Source organism: Acanthochromis polyacanthus, chromosome 16 (genome assembly GCF_021347895.1).
Source record: "Acanthochromis polyacanthus isolate Apoly-LR-REF ecotype Palm Island chromosome 16, KAUST_Apoly_ChrSc, whole genome shotgun sequence".
NCBI lineage: Eukaryota > Metazoa > Chordata > Actinopteri > Pomacentridae > Acanthochromis > Acanthochromis polyacanthus.
In genome coordinates this window covers 16771531-16789186 of record NC_067128.1, presented here as the reverse complement: position 1 = coordinate 16789186, position 17656 = coordinate 16771531, and the positions used below count along the sequence as shown (strand labels likewise).

The 17656-nt window shown below is 39.0% G+C and overlaps 1 protein-coding gene across 1 annotated transcript in view; it reads right to left on the bottom strand.

Annotated features, from left to right (window-relative positions):
* Positions 1–17656, bottom strand: part of ift172 (intraflagellar transport 172) — a 69474-nt gene that overhangs the window by 37050 nt on the left and 14768 nt on the right. Inside the window, exons 16-22 of the mRNA XM_051960661.1 lie at positions 14553–14720; positions 11265–11401; positions 8527–8634; positions 7379–7463; positions 6819–6911; positions 5641–5718; positions 2902–3150 (exon numbers count right to left, since the gene is read on the bottom strand). Coding sequence (XP_051816621.1) covers positions 2902–3150; positions 5641–5718; positions 6819–6911; positions 7379–7463; positions 8527–8634; positions 11265–11401; positions 14553–14720 — 918 coding nt within the window. The remainder of the gene's footprint in view (positions 1–2901; positions 3151–5640; positions 5719–6818; positions 6912–7378; positions 7464–8526; positions 8635–11264; positions 11402–14552; positions 14721–17656) is intronic.

The following is a 17656-nucleotide window of genomic DNA, read 5'->3' as shown; positions in this document are numbered from 1 at the left end:
ATCACTCCAATAAAGGTAAATATTACAGAATTATTCATGATGTTCTTGACAGAAAAAAAGTTCTTCCAGCTTTGTAACAACGGTTTGTGATTTTGCCCCTGTCTATTCCAAAATGAGAAAGTGACTGTGCACAAAGCAGGTTCAAAAGAAATGATTTTCCCAGTTTCCCAAGGAATCACTTGAACTCAGCCCCGCCTAACACCTCTGAGTGTAATACACTACCAGTCAAAACTTTGGACACACCTTCTCATTTAATGCTTTTTGTTTATTTGTGTTATTTTCTACATTGTAAATTAATACTGAAGATTAACACTTTTTTGTTTACAACATAATTCCATATATATTCTTCTATAATTGTGATGTCTTCAGTATTAATCTTCATTGTACAAAATAAATAAATAAAAAACACTGAATGAGAAGCTGTGTCCAAACTATTGACTGGTAGTGTATGTGCTGTATCACCATGAAACTTTAGAGTGGATCTCTTTTTCAGAACATCGCGAAATACTGTTAACAGCCACGAGAAAACAAAATATTTTTGAGAAAACATGAGAAAAATCAACAGGATAAGTAATATGAAATTCATACATTTCAAACGATTGTTTGTCTGTACAAATGTAGCTAACAGATTCCTGTTTGGTGTGAAATAACTTGAACTCAGCCCCATCTAACACCTTTGAGGGTAATACATCAACATGAAATGTCCCCAGTTGGTTACTTAAATCAAGACAATTATTTTTACTTTTTTTTTGCATTACAACTTTGGCTCATGAAATATGCAGCAATTAGCATATGACAAAGTGCAGTAAAAGAAACAGCTAACTATGCATTTTGAACAATTTCTTTTTACTGGTCTAAAATACATGTTATGGAAGCAAGACAGGCCAAAATCTCAACTGGTTAGAGCATGAGCTAATTATGTTTCAGCCTGTAGCATTTCATCTTAATGAGAGAAAAATCTCACTACAGTCATCCAAGTGGAGTAGAATCTCTTACAGCAAGAGATGCCTTTGTAATGAGACATTTAGCTACTACAACATATGGACATGATCACATACTTCTGACCATGTAGCGTGTTTTTATCTAGATAACATGTAGTCTTATTTGTTCCTTTTAAAATTATGTTGCTGTTTGGACGCATTTGAACTAAAACCAAAGGTGTGTTGTGTCCAATTACTTCTGGCCATGCAGCAGGCCAACAGTTAAAGCTATGAGGAGCGTAGCCAAGGCTGTGGAGCAGAGTTGGCAGTTACACAGTGCAACATTTCAATTAATTACCTCAGCTACGTTTGTGATGCTTTGAGTGGGAACAGTTAGTACATTTGTTCCTCTGCGGTGTGATACTCCAACATACAAACAACGACCTACCTGACAGGACAACACCTGTATCAGATACTAAATCAGAGAAATATTTGCAGTATGGGGAAGGAATCTTGCTCAAAGTAGAAAAAACTGTCTAAATCCAGAACGTCCACGAAAAGTCAAACATTCTTTCCATTCTGTCGCTGATTCTCGTCCAATGTTTCCAATCCTTTCTTCCTCTAACGTACCTTTTCTTTTAATGCTTTAAACGCTAAATCAGACTAACTTGCAAAGAACAAATTGCAGCGAAGTATATGGGTCCTGGCAAAAAACAGACAATACATTTAATGTCATTGTAGCTACTGCAAGTTGAATCCCAACTTCCAGCATATATACCAACTTCCAAAAGTCTTAACTGATGAAACGCTACACCAGAGGTGCCAAACAAGCAGCCTGCGGTCCAAAAGCAGAACACCAGAAAGTCCAATCTGGCCTGTGGGATGACTTTGTAAAGTGTAAAAATTACACAGAAGACATTAACTGCAAATTGTAAATTTGTAAAACTGTAAATTTAAAATAATTTCTAGACCTTGACAAGTTGTTCTAATCATAAAGTAAAACAATATTGTTCATTTTTTGTCATATTTTGTCCTGTTTTTGTTGCTTTTTGTCTGATTTTTGTCATTTTCTTCATGTTTTTGTCGTTTTGTTTCTCATTTGTGTCGTTTTGTTTTTCCTTTTTGTTTTGTTTGTTTGTTTTTTCGTATTTTTGTCATTTTGTGTTTCGCTTTATTTGTTGTTTTTTGTCTCATTTTGGGTCTTTTTTGTGTCCATTTTTTGTTACTTTGCGTCTCATTTTGTAATATTTTATCTTGTTTCTGTTGTCTGACATTTGTCGTTTTGATCATAAAATAAAATACTTTATCATTCAGTTCCAGATACCTGTGGCTAAATGCTTTGTGCCTTTTGTAGATAATCTGTGATCTGGAAGTTGTAACGCACATATGACAAACTGAGGCATAATGTTTTTGAAATTGAACTTATTTTTCTTAAATTTCAGGTTGTTCATGATGTTTTGTAAAAAGATAATTCCTTAAATGTGAAAATTTTTCAGAATGTACTTTTTTGCACTAAAACAAAGGGGAATATTTGGAGTTGTCAATATTTATAGGTTATTATGCTACGATTTTACTGGTGCGGCCCACTTGAGATTAAACTGGGCTGAATGTGAACTAAGCTGAGTTTGACACCCCTGCCCTACACCATCAGAATACAGCAACAGATTTTGCTCTGAGGTTTCATTCTGTCTTTCCAAGCCCCGTTCCCACCTGTTACATAAACACAGATGGCCAGAGGAAAAGATGTGACTTCTCAGACAAGCAGCTACAGAAAATTAACACAGAGAAATCACAGACAGATGGAGAACGAGAGTTAAACTGAAAATAACAAAGAACACTGTCATTCCTGAAATGATACCTTTCCTCTCCTGGCATCTGTTAGGAGAAGAGAGGAGGATGACAAAGGGGGAAAAAAAGTAGGAACAGAAGAGACATTACTGACATTTCTCTGTTTCAAACAGAGAGGTCTCAGTCCACTCACTCTCTCGTAAAACTCTCCCTTGATGAGACTGGCGGCGATGCGGCTGACAGTCTCACTGCTGTTGGTGATCTCCGGCCGGCTGATGGCCAGACGGGCTGCTTTCGCTGGAAGTCCTGCTTTCAGGTAGAGGTTGATGGCACCCTGGAAGTCTCCATCACTCTCCTTCACCTCACCGGCCTTCTCATCTTGGCCCGTCTCTGTCAACCACTGGTAATAATTCCCTCGCAGGGTGTTCAGCTCTGTGTGGCCCTATGAACAATGGAGTAAAGCAATCGATTATTCAATTAGTCTGCCAACAGATAATTAACATTTCAATTGTTTAAAAAAATGTGAAAAATGTATCTCTGTTTTATAATATTGCATCATCAACTTTCAGCTGCTGGCTAGAATCAAAAGAAGCAATAGAAAGATATGACCTTGAGATCTGGGGAACTGAAGACTATTTGAAATTATTATACATTTAAATAATTTCTGTTAAAAAAAAATCTTTTATCAAAAAAAATTATTGACAAAGCACTGCACGACCGTTAGCTTCACCCAGGAGCAGACTGGCAACAGAAAGCAGGCCAGGAATTTGCTCAAATCAAAATAATATGTTTGCTGATCAACAAATCTCGAATTAAGAAAACAAACAAACAATCTATTTATTGTTGTTGTTTGTGTCAAAACGGGTTAAGGTTCTCCTCCCGATGTTTGTGAGTACAGAAAGCAAAAATTCTAGGTTTGACTTTAAATCTGCTTTAATGTTAGCCTAGCCGCGCTAGACAACCCACGGCAACGAATTTAATTCTCTGCCAGGGTGGGTCTAGTTACCCTCCATAAGGCTCGAGGCTGGATTCTCCTAAAACTGGCCGGACGAATCACCATGAAGTGTAGAGCATAGACTGTATATATAATGGACGTAGCATCTGGCTCCAGAATTGAAGCCAACCCGGAAGTGTCAAAAACTTCCAATATCCCGCCGTCCGCTAGGGTTGGCTCCAAAAAGCTTTTGCTCCATAGACCCCAATTCATTTTTGGAAAAAATAAAATTTGATAGACTGATTTTCTACAGCTCAGGATTTTTTTCCCGTTAGTTTTCATGGTCAAAATGAGAGATCAGGTGGCCAATCTTAAAATAAATCAATACTGAATTTTAAATAAATCGTTAAAGTTGGCGGAGCCAGGGGGCGTGGCTACACTTGATTGACAGCAACAGAAGCCTCTGCGGTAAAACGTGGGCGGGATAAGAGACTTCTCAGCCAATCCTGTCCCTAGTTGCTCTCCGGTCCAACCTGTTTGATGACGCTTTTTACGTCACTGGCTCCAAAAAAATCCAAAACGGCGACCAGGAAGTAGCAAAATCCGGGCTTCATTTTCTCGCCGTTGAAACCAACGGGTGACGTCACGGTTAGTTTACGCCTGGTGTAGAGTCAGAAGGCGGGCGTAACTAAGTGACGACAGAGGCGCAACAATTCTGACAGAAACAACCAGAAACAACTAGCCTAGCCATGCTAGACAACCTATGGCAACGAATTTAATTCTCTGCCAGGGTCGACAAAAAAACCGACAACAGTCATTGAGCTCCATTAGCACCGACTCTGAATAATCTTTCTGTTAACATGTCTGTAATATACTTGAGCTTCACCCATTGACTGTATAAATAAGGCTTCACCGAACTACCGCATCCTCTGATTTCCGGCGCTCTAGGAGCCTATTCGTTGCGCTGATTGGTTGTATACCTACCCAATTGCTGCAGAGTGATTTGATAGACAACCTTTTAGCCCGCCTCCCTCCCTGTCGAGCGTGCCTAGACCCTTGTGCCTTCAGAACATGGGTCTAGCGCGGCTAGGCTACTTTAATATCAGAATCACTAACAATAATGCAACATCCGTGCCATTCATTATGTCTCCTGTAATGTACTTTATTCAGAGACTTTGACAGTACGAATGACGTATTGTGCTTCAATTTCTGTCACAATAACATTCAATCGTGTATTTTAAATGCTTAGATTATAGAGTATTTAACAAACTATTTGTATTTCTGAGCTGACTATCAAATATTAGATGGCTTGTAGGCTATAAGGCAAAAATGCTTTAGCGGTTTCTCAGCACAGAACATGCAACAATGACAAAGCAGCTGCTCACTGCTCACTCCTATCTCTTCACCGCCGTCCTCATCATCACCTGCAGACTGCTTTAATAAATCAGTAATATCTTAGAACACATTGCAGCATCAGCCAGTAAAGCCTTTTCTTTTTGTTGGGCACCCTCCCTGCACCACAGGCTTTCTCTTTCCCTCCAGGTCTCAGCAACAAGTTCTAGATACATTTAATGAGTGCCAGATACTTTCAGTTGTGATGGCAACTGATACCTGCTAGAACAGTTTCACCAGCCATTTGGCAGCTGAGAAGTCCTAACATATATCTGTATATAGGCAAATAGGCTATTAATACTGAGGCTTTAGTTGAAAACCGAGTTGCCATCCAAGCAAAATTGTGCACAGTTTCAGTTTATTTATTTCTGAATTTATTTTAAGTCAAGTTCTCTGGTTTTGGTAGGAATCAGGTCTGTTGTGAGACAGATCTTTAAAGCTCACTCGGTTGAAGGTATTCAAGACTTGTCTAACAGAAAGGAAACTCACAGAATACTGACTGAATGGCTTTACAACAGAACGGGCTGCAGTATGCACCCGCAAGAACCAAACACCTCACAGGAATGCAGTGCTAAATAAGAACGAGTCCAGGAAAGTTATTGTTACCTTGGCTTCAGCCACAGCAATGCAGTCGTCCCACATGTGGAGCTCTTGGTACATCTCAATGGCTTCTTCAACGGCATTCTGCAGAAGAACAAAGGAAAATGAAACATTCGCTTTAACCCGACAAAAAATGTAGAAACAATGTGTATTGAGCAGAAGTCTCAAACATACGGCCCGCGGGCCAAAACCGGCCTGGCAGAGGGTCCAACCTGGCCCGCTGGACGACTTTGTACAGTGTTAAAATGTACAGAGATGACATCAACTCCAATTTTTCAATAAAAGTAACTGCTATTTTAAATTTCTCCCTGCACTGCCACAACTTGTATGTATTTTGTACGTATATATTTTACACATTTTTAAGGCAAGGGGACAACTTAACCCTCTTCCTTAATAATTCCCACTTTAGTTTGTGTGGTGTGGTGGTCAGGATTACTACAACGATGTGGAAATGAATGTAAATTTTTAATAAACTGTAGATCTTGACGTTGTTTGATCATTACGTAAAATACTGTATTGTTTAGCTCCACATTCCTGTAACCAAATGTTTTGTGTCTTTGTAGATACTCTGTGATCTGTAAGTTGTAGGTACAAATAATAAACTGAGGCATAATATTGTTGAAATTGCACTTATTTATCTTGAGGAATTTCAGGTTGTTCGTGACGTAAAAAGATAGTTCATTAAATGTGAACATCTTCAGATAGCACTTTTTTGCACTATAACAAAGGGAACAATTTCAAGTTGTCATTATTTGGAGGTTATTATGCTGTGATTTCACTGGTCTGGCCCATTTGAGATCAAATTGGGCTCCATGTGGCCCCTGAACGACAATGAGTTTGACACCACTGATACAGAGTGCAATATTAATCTACTGTGTTTAAAATGTGTGATCAGTGTGATGACTCATGGGCTCCCAATTTCAGGCAAATCACAGGTGTTGGGTACATAGCATGTTAGTATTAACTGGTCAATGATACAGTCCCTTGTGTTCGTTGGTTACCAACCAATTTCATGGATTTTAAAACGTCAACTGTTCAAATGCTACTGAAGAACACAATTTGCTGAATTTTGAGGTCTTTGTCTTCTGCAAAATCTGAACTAAATGGATTATTAATTATTTGTCCCATAAAAGATGGGTTTTCAATGCCACACCGTAAGCATGAAAATAGTTTTCGTCACCAACCTGCTCTGTGTAGTGCATCTCAGCCAGTTTAAAGTTCTTATCCAGCATGGCCACATGGGCTTGAACTTGGTAAAATGATGTTCCATCTTCTCCCTAATCAGAAGACACACAGATTAAAACATAAACACAGCTCTGAGCGCACATTTTCTACTGCACAGGGACAAAAAGTACTGTACAGGAAAAGTTTTAGGGCAAATTAAAAATTGCAATGCTGCATTTTTCTTTTTTTGTGCTTTTTACAGAATTTGCAAAAGGAGCAATCACTGATATTCAGCCAAAATGAATTTCATTAAGATCGATTCCAGCAGAGAGTTTCTGTGTTCCGAACCCTGGGTTTCCATTTTCATCACGAGAAGCATAAATCTTTAAACCAAGTACTGAATTATTCAGGTTTTTCTGCATAAAATTGCCAAATACAAAGTTATTGCATAATCAGTGCAGAATACTGGTAATTAGCTATTAAATCCCCCAAAAATGGTCTCATCCTTAAACTTTTGTGTACAGTTTGTGGTCAGTGTGGTGACTGCTGTGTCTTGTAGTCATGGTGACGTAAAACACACCATGTCTTGTGAAACTTTGTCGGCAATCTGGTTGGTTTGGTGAAGGAATCGGACTGTCGAGACGTCACCGAGCGCAGCAAAACACCTACAAAATAAGACAAAAAGAGGGTGTGAGCAATTAAAAGCAAGAGAAAGACAGAGAGAGTAAGAGAGCAGAGGGTAAGAAGTAGGAAATACTGGTCGGTCGAAGCTCTGAAAACCTGCTCCCTTAATGAACTGAGATAAATTAGAGCTTTTGTCTAATTAGCCTTTAGATATGCTGCAGTCTGAGGAGCTGAGAAATGCAAAGGCACATCGTAGCATTTGGCCACTTTATTACCAACTCTCTCTGAACAGTTGCATCAGATTAATGAACAAGTCATGAAAGAAAGAAAAAGTTTAAAAAAAAAACCTCCCTCTGTCTGACTCTTTCTCACTTCCCTCCCTCATTAACATTATCCACTCCAGACAAAACCGTTTCTTTCCCCAATTTCATGATTTATGCAAATCAAGCCAATGCCTAACGAACAGCATATGCATTATTAATGATAGGGAATTCAAATTTGAAAGGTTTCTCAAAACAGAGAGAAATAAAGATGGAGGGAGAGAGCAAGAAAATGATAGAAAATTAAAAACTGTTCTGATGATAAATGAAGTGAGAGGAGGAGGTCAGGCAGGGACACAGCCATCTGCTGTGTATGTGTGTGTGTGTGTGTGTGTGTGTGTATGTACTTGTTATACTCAAGTTGTGGGGACATAAATCTGGTTACACAGTCATATTGTAGGAATCTGCCTCCTTTTGTGGACTAAAGGCAAATCCCCATAATGTAAATGATTAAATGTAAGGTTGAAGATTTGGTTTAAGGTCAAGATAAAGGCGAGGCAAGTAGAGGTTCTGGAGGAAATGAATGTAAGCCACTGTAATGCCCTCCAAAGTGACAGAAACACGACTGTTTAGGTGTGTGTGTGCGAGTCGGAAAGTGTACTCCTTTATTCCAGGTGAGGAAGGTGCCCTTGTTGCTTCCTTTCTCTCCAGCTCCAAAGATAAGTCTCAGTTACAATGAAGACTGATACAGAATGTAATTAGTTCCCAGACAAGAGCATTAGTTTAAAGGCCTCTGTCTGTGTGTGTGTGTGTGTGTGTGTGTGTGTTTTTCTGTTTTTCTGACCTTTCTGCGATGTGCAGCTGGCGAGCCTCTAGAGCCAGCTTGCTGAGCATCTTCCACATGGCTTCAGTCTCTGGTGACATCTCCAGAGTCTCAAGGAATGCTGTGGCTCTGTAAACACACACACACACACACACACACACACACACACACACACACACACACACACACACACACACACACACACACATAGAAGGAGAGCTGAGCCAGGCGGCATGACAGACCACAAAGCAAGGATTTTGTGTTGCAGATACGCACCACAAATGCTTAATAAAGACGCAAAGCAGTGGCAGAGTTGAGCAGATATTGCACAGGCGGGTTGTTCAAAAGCCAGAGGCAAGGTTGACACAATGATTTGTAAGTCGCAGTGAAGTGTTTTGTGCCAATCTTTTACAGTGTTTTGCAAAAGTTTTATGCTCTGGAGATTTTTATCAATCGCGGAGGCGTACGATCGTCCTAAATTCATTCCGGAAACATCCAGCTAGACTCATAAGGAACTATCTTCAGCCATAACAAGGAGCTCTGCAACAGATGGTCTGGCCCCATCAGAGCCCTGATCTCAACATCACAGCGTCAGTCTGGGATTACATGAAGAAACTTAAGAAGTGTTTTCCAGATTCTCCAAGATGCATGTGAGTGCACCTTGGAGAACTCGTGCTGTCTGAAAGGCAAAGGTGAATCAAACCAAATATTAATTTCATTTGGATTTCTTTCTATTTACTGCACTTTGCATCCAGCAAACTGATGGTAAAAACTAAGCACTGTGCTGTAAAATAAGCAAGTCAGAGGGAGGGATAGATCATCTCACATAGAGACACTGACCACAAGTGAAATGTAAAAGAAACACCTTGAAGAAGTTGTCACTCTGACAAAAAACGCTGTCTTTTTTTTTTTTTAAATTTAATCACAAAAAGGAAAATTAATAAAACAAAATTTAGCTGTATTTTATAAAGTTTTGAGTTTGGAAACTGCTGATTAGGCAAATTAATGGGAGTAATCAGAGACAAACCCCCTGAAAAGTCACTGACAGGGGCTTGACACTGAGAGGGGAAGCTGTGAAATTACATGGACAAGAATAATAGTCGGACAGTAACGCAGTTATTATCCTTCAGGTAGGATGACCACAGGATGATATGAGATCTGGCAAACAAACTGCAATGAAATGTTTGGATAAAAATTTTGTTATTTTGCATCCTCAGTGTGGCATTTTCTAGTTTGACTAACTGGACATACGCTGCAGATATACATAAGTCTGTGATTTAATGCAGCTGTCTCCTCACCCTTTTGATATCTGTGTACATGCTGAAAATGGCAAGCCTCCTGAAGTTTCAGAGAACTGCTTCTTTCAAGGAATTAGCCATTTTAATGACAGTGCTCGCTTCCTAACAAACAAAATATGGCACCACAACAGTTTCCCTGACACTATCCTGCAGGGGAACCACTGCTGCATGTTGAGCTTAGCACCGTCCAAGATGACTGTGATTGGTTTCAGAGAGTTTTTCACAAGAGCAGAATGATAGCAGGGTGGAGCCAGACCATTTTCCAGCATTGCAGAAATGATGTAGCTTGGAATTATTATATTTACTTTGTTTTGTACTTCACAGCAGCATATACCAGTAATTCTTAATTATATAATGAACGTATTTAACATGACTGGATTGGAATTAGAGCACAAAATGAATCAATAGATTAATCAAATAAAAATATTATTTTAATTAACCTGATTTAAAGCAGGCTGCACAGTAGATCGGTGGTTAGCACCGTCACCTTGCAGCTATAAGATCCCTGGTTTGTGTCCTGGTCTGGGATCTTTCTGCATGGAGTTTGCATGTACCAGGGATATATCAAGGATGTCCCATGCCTTCACCCTAAGTCAGCTGGGATAGACTCCAGGCCCCTGGGACCCTACTGAAGGTTAAGCGGTGAATAGATAATGGATGGATGGATGATTCAAAGCACATTTTTGCAAAAATATACACCTTCCTAGCATGGTAGTTGGCCTTAGTGGCAGTGTTTACTATAGACCTGATGGTGCTGATGAGAGGACTGAACAACCTCCTGCACTCACAATCGCCTGGCGAAACAAACCTAGGACTAGTATAATGTCTCCCAAAAGCCTGCAATTTAATACAAAAATGTTTTATAATTGACCGTACGGCCTAGAGTAAGACTATCTATCTAATATAAGAAAAATCTAATATAAATATAACAACATAATATAATTAAAACTTCTATAAATTAAATCTAACACTTTTTGACATCTTGTGGGGCTTTTGACTGAAATCGGTGCTTTTTGCAAGTTTTCAAGATGTCTGCATACCTCTGTCTCATGTCAGAATAATATACAAGCAACCAAAAATCCTCCTAAAGGATCCTAAAGAGCCAGAGTGAAAAGTTCAGTTGGTACTCCTCCAAAATAACAGAGGTCAGTTATAATCATTTACTCCATCTGATTAGGAGCCTTCACAAGACCATCATTTAGAGGTGTTCAAATCACCACACACTGAAGGGATGTATATTATCTCCCAGCTGGCCTGAGAGTGCTCAGGAAATACTCAAGAAGAGCTGGAGGAAGCTGCTGGATAAAAGGACATCTGGCCTGTTCTGCTCACCCTGCTGTCACTGTGCCTCTGACCCAGAAAATCACGGAGTACATGGAAGGATGGACGGATGCTCACGCTGCATCCCATTCATGGCTTTGATGGGCTGTATCCGTTTTGTGTGGCATATAAGGAACTTACCTGTCATAGTCTCCATCATCGACAGCGGTACCAAACTCAATGAGGCCTTCGTCCAGTGTGTAGGTCACCGTGTTGACGCCTTCTGTCACAATCACATCCGTCTTCCCATCAGCTCTCTCTAGATTCACAATATCTCCCTGGCAAAGACAGATGAAACAGAGGATAAGTGCACACTAGAGCCATTTGTTCTTTGATGCTTCGAATCACATTAATTCCGTTGGAAACATTGCACTTTATACTCTACTACTACATTTATTAAACCACTTTAGTCACTATTAACTTTACAGATTAAGATTTTACACAAAAAGATATGATCATCTTAAAATATACGAGGCCCTGCTACAGTTTAAACTTCTCAACAGTCTCTGAATTAGTTAAAATTAGGTTAATGTTGATCTGCCACGGCAGCAAAATGCTACTTACATATTAATACATCAGTACATCAGTAATATTAATAATAAATACTCACCAAGGACATTTACATGTACTTTTATTTTTGAACATTTACATTAATGTTACTTCGATATTTTAGGGCCATTACTTGTAATGAAGTATTTTTTCATTGCAGTATTGATACATTTACTAAAGTAAACTCATTAAACTTTGCAATGGTGTATTTATTATTCAGTAAAAGTAAATTGGCATTTCAAGAATCGTGGATACTACACCACACATACACATATACAGTGGTTACGGAAAGTATTCAGACCCCTTGAAATTTTTCACTCTGTGTCATTGCAGCCATTTGCCAAAATCAAAAAAGTTCATTTTATTTCTCATTAATGTACACTCAGTACCCCATCTTGACAGAAAAAAAGCAGAAACGTAGAAATTTTTGAAAATGTATTAAAAAAGAAAAACTGAAATATCACATGGTCATAATTATTCAGACCCTTTGCAGCGACATTCATATTTAACACACATGCTGTCCATTTCTTCTGATCCTCCTGGAGATGGTTCTGCTTCTTTATTGGAGTCCAGCTGTGTTTAATTAAACTGATTGGACTTGATTAGGAAAGACACACACCTGTCTATATAAGACCTTACAGCTCACAGTGCATGTCAGAGCAAATGAGAATCATGAGGTCGCAGGAACTGCCCAAGGAGCTCAGAGACAGAATTGTGGCAAGGCACAGATCTGGCCAAGGTTACAAAAGAATTTCTGCAGCACTCAAGTTTCTTAAGAGCACAGTGGCCTCCATAATGCTCAAATGGAAGAAGTTTGGGATGACCACAACTCTTCCTAGACCTGGCCGTCCAGCCAAACTGAGCAATTGTGGGAGAAGAGCCTTGGCGAGAGAGGTAAAGAAGAACCCAAAGATCACTGTGGCTGAGCTCCAGAGATGCAGTCGGGAGATAGGAGAAAATTCCACGAAGTCAACTATCACTGCAGCCCTCCACCAGTCGGGGCTTTATGACAGAGTGACCCGACGGAAGCCTCTCCTCAGTGCAAGACACATGAAAGCCCGCATAGAGTTTGCCAAAAAACACATGAAGGACTCCCAGACTATGAGAAATAAGATTCTCTGGTCTGATGAGACCAAGATTGAACTTTTTGGTGTTAATTCTAAGCGGTATGTGTGGAGAAAACCAGGCACTGCTCATCACCTGTCCAATACAGTCCCTACAGTGAAACATGGTGGTGGGAGCATCATGTTGTGTGGGTGTTTTTCAGCTGCAGGGACAGGATGACTGGTTGCAATTGAAGGAAGGATGAATGCGGCCAAGTACAGAGATATCCTGGAGGAAAACCTCTTCCAGAGTGCTCCGGACCTCAGACTGGGCCGAAGGTTCACCTTTCAACAGGACAATGACCCGAAGCACACAGCTAAAATAACAAACGAGTGACTTCAGAACAACTCTGTGACCGTTCTTGACTGGCCCAGCCAGAGCCCTGACCTAAACCCAATTGAGCATCTCTGGAGAGACCTAAAAATGACTGTCTACCAACGCTCACCATCCAACCTGACAGAACTGGAGAGGATCTTCAAGGAAGAATGGCAGAGGATCCCCAAATCCAGGAGTGAAAAACTTGTTGCGTCATTTCCAAAAAGACTCATGGCTGTACTAGCTGAAAAGGGTGCTTCTACTCAATACTGAGCACAGGGTCTGAATACTTATGACCATGTGATATTTCGGTTTTTCTTTTTTAATAAATTTGCAAAAATTTCTACATTTCTGTTTTTTTTCTGTCAAGATGGGGTGCTGAGTGTACATTAATGAGAAATAAAATGAACTTTTTTGATTTTGGCAAATGGCTGCAATGACACAGAGTGAAAAATTTCAAGGGGTCTGAATACTTTCCGTATCCACTGTGTGTATATATATATATATATACACACACACACACACACACACTGTCGTTGGTGTTGGTTTCTAAATGTATTTATTATTTTTTTCTTAATTTGTTTATTTATTCCATACTTTCATTTCAGAGTACAATGACACGTTAACATAAATAACTGGAAAAATTGTAAGTTCTAAATCGTTTGACCAGTAATGTATATCTATATCTATATCTATATATAGATATACATATATATATAGATATACATATATCCAACAACAACTGTTTGTCCGTTAAAGCTATCTGCTATGTGTCTACAAAACACAATGTGTTGCACAATGCTTCACACAAAAAGAGAAATCTGTCCAACTGTGTGCACACGAGAGGCAGCTCTGACTGTTTTTTATTTTTAATGAGAACACCAGCAACTGTTACGCAAGCAAGTTTCAAAACCCTGCGCATGCCGAGGGCAACTAACTGCTCCAGGACAGCAGCAGAAAAAAAACTTGTGCTTTGTCGGCTTTACCAGGAGCTCAGAGACACAAAGCTTGAGGGAAGTAAAAGTAAAACACGGATTGGGTAAAAAAAATAAAAAAGAAAAGAAAAGAAAAAACAGGTGAGCTGTTAAAAAAAATATCACCACCAAACTTTAGACAACAAAGTAGTATAGTAGCACTGGTCCAGAGATTGGGACTTTTTTTCAATCTTTTTAAATTTAGAATAAGTGACTTTTTCTTCTTTGAGGAATGACAGTTCACCAATACCCAGAATGGTGAATGATCCAGACCAGTTTCAATTTTTTTTATTATCATTCTAAAGCTGCTTTGTGATCTTTTAAAGAAATACGAATGATATATATGAAAATGCATTCTGTGGCTTCGATAAAATAACCCTCATGAGCCCAGAGTTGTCCTCTTGTAACCCTTCAGTGACAGAAATATGTAACAGATGACACGTTTCCATGTTCTCCACTCACACATACACACAGAACAAAGTCTCACCTTGATTGGGAACATAGTGACGCTCTCTGGGCTGTCGATACTGTACCAGATGCAGAGGCTGCCCCTGTTCTGGGCGACCACCACATCACTACCAGGCACCCACTGGACATAAGAACAGAAACTCAGCACCGTGGTCTTCACACCGGACTCTATGTCGTACAGGTGGAGCTGAGGAGGAGAGAGAAAAAGAGTGAGATTCGTATTTTCTCCATCAGCACGTCATCTGGTCTTATCAAAAGCAATCTACATACAGTTTTAAAGGAAAAGTTCAACATTTTAGAGAACACACAGATTTATTTTCTTGTGAAAAGTTAAATGAGATTATTAGAAATTAATGCTATGACTCTCATTTCTAAATGTTACAGATGAGGCTGGACTCAAGAGACAATTTTGGTCCCGACACCATTAAAAATCATTTTAATTGTATTTGTATTGTCCAAATACTGTTGGATAATGCCAGGATAGCCTCCGTATCAAAGGAGAAGAGAGAATCTATTAGAGTTAGCCCACTCCGAGTTTTATCAGATACTGTCTCAACTGACCTACCTAAGAATCTAACTGGAGTTTCATTTGCTCAAGTATAATACACATTTTTGTTAATAAAACGGTCAATAACAGGAAAATATGTAAATTTCTGACAAATAAGGTAAGATAAACTCTTACAGGTCTATTTTAACTTTGTATTCAAACAGGAAAGATAACTTTGGAAAGTTAAAATAGTCAAGAAAACTTCAATTTGAGGGGGAAAATACATTTTGATTTGAAATGCTTTAAATAAACAAAACATAACATTAATCAGCGATAATTAGAGATGCTGGTTGACAGATTTAGTTGCCTTTGGACAAAACCAATCATGCTGTTTCCCCCTGTTTGGAATCTTTATTCTAAGTTAACTGGCTTTTGACTGCAGCTTTACTACACACACAGGAGTACTGAAGTTTGTGCAAGAAAGCAATTCAGCATATGTCCCAAAATGTCAACGAAAAATGAGAAATTAAAGACCTTTTGGAAATCAATGACTGACAAAGATGTTTCCACAACAAGCGTTAAGATCGTATTCTATTGTACGTTTTCATGTAGCTTCTTAATCTCGTCACCATTCCTTTATTGTTAAACATCGTAACTCTGGGTCACATTTCTCCTTTTTGATACGATATGTCGCTTCTGCAACACTGGTAAAGATTATTACATGGATTAAAGTGCATCCTTTTTTTATTTTAATGTTTGATACGTGGGGACAGATAAAGGAAGGATGGTAGACTTTGTTAGCACCCTGTACTGGGAAGTTTACATTAGCATAGTTAAACTCATTTGACTTGAACAAAGTTGATTAACTTCCACCAGCTCCACGTGAATACTCACACTGCAATCTATTCTACTGTGCTCTTGATGAGACGAGATTATGGAATGTATAAGCTACAGACGCTCCTGCAGCACTTAATATGTATGTGCGAGTATGACGGAACACCCGCTGTTGTAATCAGCTAACTTAATATCTCCCCCCCACCAATTTTAATAATGCTCCGTCTATAGTTTCACCCTGGAGCTCCACTGGCCAACTTAAAATGCAATGAGGACACTCCGCCTGTTGATAAGTTCACTTGAAAGCGAGTTCCAATTAAAGAAACATTTGTTCTACGACTTGACTTTTTCCGGTTTCTTACTGGTGGAAAGAGAGGAAAAATGAAATTTCTCTCTGGTTGTCTAGTATATTGGATTAAATTTCTTGTAGTTAAGAAGCTACTGTGATGTAGCACATCCAATTTTCTTGCAACATCAGTCCTAAAGGTGCAAGGTATTTTCAAGCAATTCATTAACAGCGGCTAGAAGGTGCACAGATCAGAAGAATAAAAGATAAAGATTTGAAGAACAGACCAGTGTGGAAGGAAAGCAACATGCTAAAATATAAAGTAGAGATCTCAGACTGCATAAGAAATACACAACTTACAGTGTTTACTGACATTTCTTCTGGTCCTAATGACCGTCAAGCTTTACCCTCCCTTTCTTTTTTAAAGTGCACATAAATATTTCACATGCAGACCCAACAAAATTCATTTTGTACATAGTAAAAAACTTGAACATTACATTTGTAAAACGTCATTATGTGCCATAGTGAGTCCAACTACAGTGAAAAGTTAAGACTCCGTTGAGGGATTCCCAATTATCTGAGTTCTCCATGTCTTTGCCCCAAGGCTCAAACATCAAACTCCTTCATTACCCTGGGGCAACAACTGACAACAGCTCCCTGCCACTCTCATTCGCACACAAGGCTTCTGTGAATCCCAGCACCCTCTTACATGCAACAGGAGGAACAATTACATTTTTGCTAAACGTTTTTTGTTTCCATAATGAGGTGTATGACAGTGAAGCGATCTTTGTGTATTTAGATGAAAAAATGGACATTAGGAACTGAAGAAAGACTCTTACTGGATTAAGAAAGCAAAGTAAATGATGCAAAAGAAGCTTAAGCGATTTTGTTCTTCATACACAGTATACAAGAGAAGTGAGTACACCCATGTGCAATATCACTTAAATGTCAAATGATTCAACATTGTGTCACCTTTCAGTAATTTTACTACCACTGAGCTGAACAGTAGGGAATGTGGTTGTATGTAAAATTGGAAACTAACTGTTTAAATGTACTATTTTATATAAACCCTACCCTATAGTATAAACCCAACGCAACCAAAGTCAGTTAAATGAAGTTCCTGATTTATTTTTTCAGTACTTTATAAATGCATCATTTTTGATAATAGACTCAATTCTCTTTGGCATGGAGGATACCAGTGTTGCACACATATGTGCAGACATAATTTTATGGGTTGTGTTCCTCTGCCTTTCTCTTTAAAATTCCCAAAAAATGTTCTGTTAAATTCAAGTCAGGCGGCACACTTGGTCAGGTAATAGTTTTCACTTTGTTCGTGTTTAGAACTGCTTCTTTGATTTTGGCTGTAGGACTTGGATGGTATCATGCTAGAATATTCCTCTTCTGCCGAACTTCTTCAGACAGGAAGTCATCGTGTGCATAAACATTCATGGTGCATCAATGAATGTCATCGCCCAACACCCTTTGCCTTCATGCAGCTCCATCAGCTCCATCATCA